The sequence below is a fragment of the Lottia gigantea genome (genome assembly GCF_000327385.1).
Source record: "Lottia gigantea unplaced genomic scaffold LOTGIsca_62, whole genome shotgun sequence".
Taxonomy (NCBI): Eukaryota; Metazoa; Mollusca; class Gastropoda; family Lottiidae; genus Lottia; species Lottia gigantea.
In genome coordinates this window covers 1,141,919-1,150,120 of record NW_008710115.1, presented here as the reverse complement: position 1 = coordinate 1,150,120, position 8,202 = coordinate 1,141,919, and the positions used below count along the sequence as shown (strand labels likewise).

At 36.6% G+C, this 8,202-nt stretch overlaps 1 protein-coding gene across 1 annotated transcript; it reads right to left on the bottom strand.

Moving 5' to 3' along the window:
- Nucleotides 1-301: 301 nt before the first annotated feature.
- On the bottom strand, nucleotides 302-7,416 carry LOTGIDRAFT_235282 (hypothetical protein; the record flags this gene model as incomplete). Its single annotated transcript, XM_009064396.1, has 6 exons — nucleotides 302-986; nucleotides 2,074-2,193; nucleotides 2,362-2,464; nucleotides 2,619-2,807; nucleotides 3,001-3,124; nucleotides 7,321-7,416. 6 exons carry the CDS (start codon nucleotides 7,414-7,416, stop codon nucleotides 302-304), a joined length of 1,317 nt encoding a protein of 438 aa, XP_009062644.1.
- Nucleotides 7,417-8,202: the final 786 nt, after the last annotated feature.

Genomic DNA, 8,202 nt, shown 5'->3' with positions numbered 1-8,202 from the left:
CAGTGTGATCTAAATAACTGTTACACCAAAGAACTACTTTCTAGCGCTGTACAGTGGATTCTTAAAACTAGATTACTCCTAAATACATCCAACTAACTGAAACACAATGAGTAACCTTGAACACAGTAGCTAATTGAACAAACCAGTATGAAATACTTCCAACTAACTGCAACTGCATGTGTACCTCAGTCCCATTGAACAGTGTAGTCTGAAATATATCCAACTAACTGCTGCACAATGAGTCTATTTGAACAATGCAGCTAACTTAGTACTGCTCAATGGAAATTACAATGGTGATCGTTTAGCGAATATATTTTCTTGTTTTATTGGTTTTGGGTTTACTTGGTGGAAATGGTAGATGTGGTAACTTGAAATGACTATCTGTAGGAAGAACTGGGTTGCAGATTGGTGTAGAAGAACGGGTAGAAGCTTGCTGAAGTTTGGGGTTTGGATGAGATGGCGGTTTAGGGTAGTATTTAGACCCAACTAAACATTCAATCGGAGGAAGGTAGGGAGTATTGCTTCTTAATTCTTTTATGTTGGTTGAAGACTTAGTTGCTTTAGGTAGAGTTTGACCACTGGTATTAGTATCAGTTGTTTTAGCGAGAGATGGTCGTTTTGGTCTCTTGGACTCCATAGATGGTAAACATTGTTTTAGATTGTCTGTATCTGCTATAGCTAGGGATGCATCTTTCTCGGGTTTATTCATTATTTGATCAAACTGGAGGTTTCTTGTCTTTGGTCTTACGCGATTTGAAAGTTTGGATTTTGAGCTGTTGCTTGTTGGTCGTGATTGACCACCATTTCCATTTCTCAGCTCTATTATGGTTTGTTCGAGCTCGGCTATCTGAGTTTTTAGTGAATCATTATCAACATCAAGGAGGTTGCAGCGGACTCTCCATAAATGACTGTCTTTTTCTATGTCTTCCATATCCATTTTTAATTCAGCTATTTCTCGATCTTTAGCTTGTGATGATTGTAATGATCTAAATTTAAAAATTACAAAAATTTGTCAAGACAAAATTTGGATAATAGAAATAAGTTCATGAAATATCAGTGACTGCACAAAAACGACTTGCTGAACGAAACTAAAGGTTTCTGATAAAACCCGGAATGGCCATTTGTTTCACATGAAACGGAATATTTTAAGCTATATTATTTATAATTTGGACCTATTAGGGAAATCGAAACTATAGTTTTATTGTAAAATCTGGAATAAAAAAAATACTAAGTACAAACTATCAGAACCGTAATACAAAATACATAAATTCATAAAACGAAACAAGACAAGTGCATATAAAATATTGGTCATAACTTGCAAGAGTTATGTCCCTTTACTGCGTGCCTATAACGTCACCCACGTGCTAGAAAATGAAATGTCTAAAAGTGAAAATCTTCTGAATAGTAAATCAGAACTATCAAGCGAGGAGAAGTTTAGAATTCTCCTATTAGATGTGCCCTATAACTCGACAGTGGCTCAACCAACACTGCATGGTTCCAGATAAGTCCCCGAATGTCCTGGAGGACAAGGTAGAAGCTGGATTTGATTGGCTCCACACTACCGTCGGCAGGTGGAGACAAAAACAGACGAACATGCAATTGTTTAGAAAAAAAAACAGTTCAGACATCGGATGGATCCACAGGAAAATGAGTATTGCGGAATCTAAAACCATGAGCGGTGAGGGTTATATTTTGAAAACTCTATTGTCTATCGTCATAGCGAAGAGTATGCCTCTGTAAAAAGGTACAGTATGAAAGTCTTGAAACTATAGTTTCGATTTCCCTAACAGGTCCACAGAAAATCGATACGGGACAACAGATTGAAATATTTCGTTTTATGTGAAACAAATGGCCATTCCAGATTTTATCAGAAACCTTTAGTTTCATTTTACAAACGTTTTTTGTGCAGTTGGGCACGATGCGGCAAGTTGGGCAATGCGGCAAAACGAACCCACCGTCTAACTATGATACGCTAGAAGGTTTTTTGTGCTCGAAATTTGTCGGAAAAATGATAATATTATTATTTTCTTGTTATTGTAAATAAGTGACACAGAAAAGTATAAATTAACTTACACCATAGTTTGACCAGACGAATCTACATTACATCCATTTTCTAGTTGGTATATTTTACTATTTAATTCTACGATTGTATCTATACATTCATCATACTTTTGTTGTAAATCTGATAGAAATCTGAAATAAAAATAATATCAAGTTAGTTCTTCGGGCAATATAACATTAACATAGCCCATGATAGGAGAAAATATAATATTGTGTTAAAGCTATTACGCTAATACCGTTTTTGTGCTCAAACAATATTGCTTAAACCATAATTACAGCACACGAGTAGTAAACACTTACTTTATTTTGTGGAACATTTCATCATGAAGAGTTTTATTGTCTTCTTCTAAATCTTTATTTTTCTCTTCTAATCTCTCGATATACCTCTTTAGTTCAACTCTACCTGTAAAGACAAAAATAATAAGACTTCATTAATTTACTAATACATTTGTCAGCTCTCGGTTGAATCTCCAGAGGGCTTGCGGAAAGTTGTCAATGTTTATGATGACGAAAAAAGGGTGATTTTGGTTGGACTTTTTAATTATTCAAATTCTTACTTTTTGACTTTAGAGGAGATGCTTCAAAACCGAAATCATCAAATGTTCTTCGTATTGCCTCAAATGTTGATGTACCATTTAATTTTGGTGAAGAAGGTGGTGATGGTGACCAATTTAGTTTTGGTGAATTTGAAGCTCTTGGTGACAATTTAACTGGTGATCTTGGTTCGTCGGCTATAGAGAGTGACTCTGGAATTTGAAAATTAAAAACAATAGAACCTGCTTTCTTTTCTTTTTTATCAACTGTTTATTTTGGTAATGTTTTCCCCTTATTATCATCATACGAAACTACGTATGTTCTTACATAGAAATAATCAATGTTATTATTAAGTTATATTTTACAAATCTCAAGTATCAAGAGATAACCAATACTTCTTTATACCTCTAGATGATGTCGAAACTGGAGAATTTTCATGTGATCTTTCAACCAAGCATGGCATCACACTAAAATCTACAGGAAACACAGGTCTCTTATGACGATCTGGATCGTGTTTCTTCATTTTGATCTAAAACAAAAATTACAACACTAAATGATAATTACTCAATGCCATTAAAAGCCTGATAAAATTATAAGATTCATAATCTATCACCTATTTTATTCACTAAATTTATCATTAATTTCACTCTCTTTATCATTACAGTACATTACTCGGCGTTTACTTTTAGTGCCTATTATACTCCCAATCAAAAAAATATATTCAGACATAGCAATCAAGGTATGCCTACTAAGGGAAGGAACTGTTATCGTCATAAGCTCACGGGCTTATAATAGTTTTCAGGTTTGTAATCGTTACGGTGAAAAGTAAAGAGCCAGTTTATTTATTTAACATGAAGTTAAAAACACTTATGCCTTACCTCAAAATTTTCTTAATAAATTCTGACAAAAAACTTGATTTTATCTTGTAAACGGCAAAAAGAATAATCTTTTTTCTACGTTGCTTACAAGGCACAATAGAGTTACCACACGCGACGTCATAAAGGCAGGTAACTCTTAGTAACGTCATATAAGTCCATTGTGGGACCTTTTTATTAGGAGAGTTGTGAAATAAACGAGAGTTAGACGGTGATTATGACCCAATAGGCTGCGAAATATTCGCCTTTACATAGCTAGTCTAATTAAAAACAAATTTAAAAGTTGCAGACCAATAAGTAAGCTTAAACTCGTTGTAGTGAGATAACGCTCAATCCCAGCAAACATCGCAACATCGGGCCGACAGCGGCTCAATCTCGGCACGTCGGCTCTGTTAAACGACCTCGACCCGACTAATCGATATCGGTTCAGACTCTGTCGGCCCTACGTCGGGTCTATTTCATATATCGACCATCTATATAACGATGTCAAGTCACATCGGGTCGTTGGCGGTTCACGATGGACATCCGATGTGCGCACGTCTAAGATAACTGACGTGAAACTGACGTCGGGAAGATATTGGCATGTGATAGTGGATAGATGATCGATTTGGAGATTTTAGAAATCGATGATCAATCTAACGATATTAAGCCGAAATCTTGCCGACATCGGGTCGTTGGCGGTTCACGATGGACATCCGATGTGCACACTTCTATGACAACTCACGTGAAACTGACGTCGGGAAGATAATATCGACATGCGATAGTGGACAGATGATTTGGAGATATAAGGCCTATGTCGGATCTATTTTAGAAACGACGATCAATCTAACGATATCAAGCCGAAATCTTGCTGACATCGGGTCGTTAGCGGTTCACGATGGACATCCGGTGTGCACACTGACGTCGGGAAGATATCGGCAGGTAATAGCGGATAGATAATCGATTAAATAGTCGTCGCCCCCCTCTTTAACTCAAATACGCCCATTAAGATATCTAAAAGGTCATGGTAACGTTCAATCAAAATAATACGATGATTTTCAAAGAATCTCTATGGTATTGAAATAAAACAATACCAATGAGTTTTCTTCGGTACCATTACGTGATATTCAGTGCGGATTTTTTTTGGTTAGCACAAGCGAAAGGACTCAAGAATCTTTTTTTCACAACCGGAAGAGAAGCGAAATTCACTTCAAGATCAAGAAGTGAAGAATACTACTGAGTGAGATCGAAAGCAGTTCTACATGATGATCGAATAATATTCATGGGGGTAAAGGGTAAATCAAAGTTGCATTGAATCAGGTGAGATTAATTCTATTTTTTATGTCGTCGAGTCCTTTGATTTTTGGTTAGTTCGCCTCAGTGAAATCCTGCCTCATCAAGGCTAGATCTACATGAATAATTATTAGATCTATATCTACCGATTGTAAAGAGGTTTTCTAGAAAATTTTGTGTATCAGGGACACCGATAGTATCAATTTGCACCCATTTGATTGAAGCCTAGGCCTATAGGCCTATTGCAAGTTACCGGTATCGGTATCGTATTATAAATGCAATGCAATATAGCCTAATTGATCATCTCTTACATTTCAGGTAATGATGATAACCTTGGGTATGTGAACACATGCTATCTATCTGTGTTTCATAATATTTTGTTGGTATCGTATCTACAATGGGCAATATTTTTGTTTCCGTAACTGCGTAAGTACTATTATACATTTTACATTTTATTTCAAAATTTCAGAGCAAAACTTGGTTTTCATGCATCAAAGCCTATCACCTATCATCTACAGCTTATTCCATTGAATGAAATGATATACATGTATTGAAATATTTTCTCTGTGAAGGTAACTCAATTTCAAATTTTTGATTAATTTTCTGAAATTTGTTCTACTATTTTAAGAGTTTTAGAAGTAAACTAAAGTTTATGAAAATTATTGCCAAAATTGTGGGTAGTTTGTGGTAGCTGTTTTACTATAGATTTACAAGAAATATTAAGCATTATACCATTCATTTTTTATAAAAGAGATATATCCATTTAACTAAATATTCATTGAAATACGCTTTTAAGCATATTTCAAAATTATTTAGTTAATATTTAGTATTATTACTTACTTTAATGGATATATTGGATTATAGTTTTTTTTTATAAAAACTAAAAGTTGTTAGACAATACAAGTCAAAGATTATCAAAGATCAACAAAAAATATCCCACGCACAATTCATTGTATGTTTTACTCTTTTCAGATGGAACCAGGTTCTATAATACAGGCCTAGTAGAGTCTTTTACAAGTCTATAAAGAAGTTTTTAAGTTTACACAGTTATAAAACCTAAGATAGTGACAAACCCAAGCTTACAAACTCCAGCAAATACAAAAGTTTCTGTGTTACAATTTATTGTTGTTTTTCTTTTACTATAGATGAGGAAAAATATAAGATACAAGACAAGTTTTTTTTTACTCTTTATTTTATAGTTTTAGACTAAAATTCACATTGAGTTTTATAAGGTCACATTTCAGGTGACAAGTATACATATTGCCTTTATAATCTATCCATAATTTTGGACTTGCTTTCATGAAAATTCATAGAATAGTTATCACAAGTTTTCATCACTTGAAAACAATTATATCAAAAGACAATCTCATTGGACACTTGTATTTTGCTGATTCAATAAGTTTTTTTGATTATTTTGACCAAACCAGGATCTTTTATCCAATGTCTTTATTTAATTTTTGTCTGAATTTCATTTGGTTATAACTTTTTAAATAGTTTGATTTTCAAATATGTAAGCTTAATATATTGATTTAAGTATACACTTACTTTTAATATACATGAAGCTCTATCACTTGACAGGAAATTTATCTTGTACTTTATATGTTCACTCTTCTTGAAAACATGATTCCACTCTGCCACTCATTTGATCATTTCGACATCCATATTTTGAGTATTCATCAGTGGATTGACCAGGTGCCATACAACTATACAAAAGATTCCCACTATAACCCAATATATCCATTAAATTAAGTAATAATTCATTAAAGAGGTAGTATCCTTTTAAGTATAATTTTAAGGAAATCAAATAAGGAATATTTTGAGCATAAGTCAATTGGGCATAGTACTTTATGCACTCTTTGTATAGTCACTCGTATCAATTCATTAAGGCCATGAAGGCACAATACTATTTCATAACTTTGGTCTTTTCCCACGACTCTGATAGGTCTCGGCGGCCCAGTGGGATGAGCACTTGCTTGGCAACGTTGGGGTCCCGGGTTCGAATACCTGTCAAAGCTTTTTCAAAAATTCTTTTTTTGCTAAGTTTAACAGCGTCTCTTGTACCATTTCAAGTATACCAAAGTGGTCTGTGAAAGCTAGCATAGGCTGGCCAGAGCTGAAACCAAATCGTCCACTTTTATTAACCCCTTTGGGCCCATTGGGGTAACTTTGGGGTCCCGAGTTCGAGTCCCTGTCGAAGCTTTTTCAAAAATTTTTTTTTTTGCTAAGTCTGACAGCGTCTCTTCTACCATTTTAAGCGTACCAAAGTGGTCTGCGAAAGCTAGCATGGGCTGGCCAGAGCTGAAACCAAATCGTCCACGTTTATTAACCCCTTTGGGCCCACTGGGGTAACAATTGTTCCGGGCCCATTTAAACCCCTGTGTTATTCTTTTATCCGGACCATTTTGTGTTGAGAAGATGCGCAACGAAGTGCTCTTTCGTTTCATATGCGGAAACCATAGCTTGGAACGAGCTTTCACCCTTTCCTGAGCTAACCCTAATTGATTTTCCAAAACTAGGGTTAACCCTAGGGTTAAGCTAGGGTTAACCCCAGGTCTGGGCGGCCCAGTGGGCTGCGCACCTGCCTGGCAACTTTGGGGTCCCGAGTTCGAGTCCCTGTCGAAGCTTTTTCAAAAAATTTTTTTTTTGCTAAGTCTGACAGCGTCTCTTCTACCATTTTAAGCGTACCAACGTGGTCTGCGAAAGCTAGCATGGGCTGGCCAGAGCTGAAACCAAATCGTCCACGTTTATTAACCCCTTTGGGCCCACTGGGGTAACAATTGTTCCGGGCCCATTTAAACCCCTGTGTTATTCTTTTATCCGGACCATTTTGTGTTGAGAAGATGCGCAACGAAGTGCTCTTTCGTTTCATATGCGGAAACCATAGCTTGGAACGAGCTTTCACCCTTTCCTGAGCTAACCCTAATTGATTTTCCAAAACTAGGGTTAACCCTAGGGTTAAGCTAGGGTTAACCCCAGGTCTGGGTGGCCCAGTGGGCTGCGCACCTGCCTGGCAACTTTGGGGTCCCGAGTTCGAGTCCCTGTCGAAGCTTTTTCAAAAATTTTTTTTTTTGCTAAGTCTGACAGCGTCTCTTCTACCATTTTAAGCGTACCAAAGTGGTCTGCGACAGCTAGCATGGGCTGGCCAGAGCTGAAACCAAATCGTCCACGTTTATTAACCCCTTTGGGCCCACTGGGGTAACAATTGTTCCGGGCCCATTTAAACCCCTGTGTTATTCTTTTATCCGGACCATTTTGTGTTGAGAAGATGCGCAACGAAGTGCTCTTTCGTTTCATATGCGGAAACCATAGCTTGGAACGAGCTTTCACCCTTTCCTGAGCTAACCCTAATTGATTTTCCAAAACTAGGGTTAACCCTAGGGTTAAGCTAGGGTTAACCCCAGGTCTGGGTGGCCCAGTGGGCTGCGCACCTGCCTGGCAACTTTGGGGTCCCGAGTTCGAG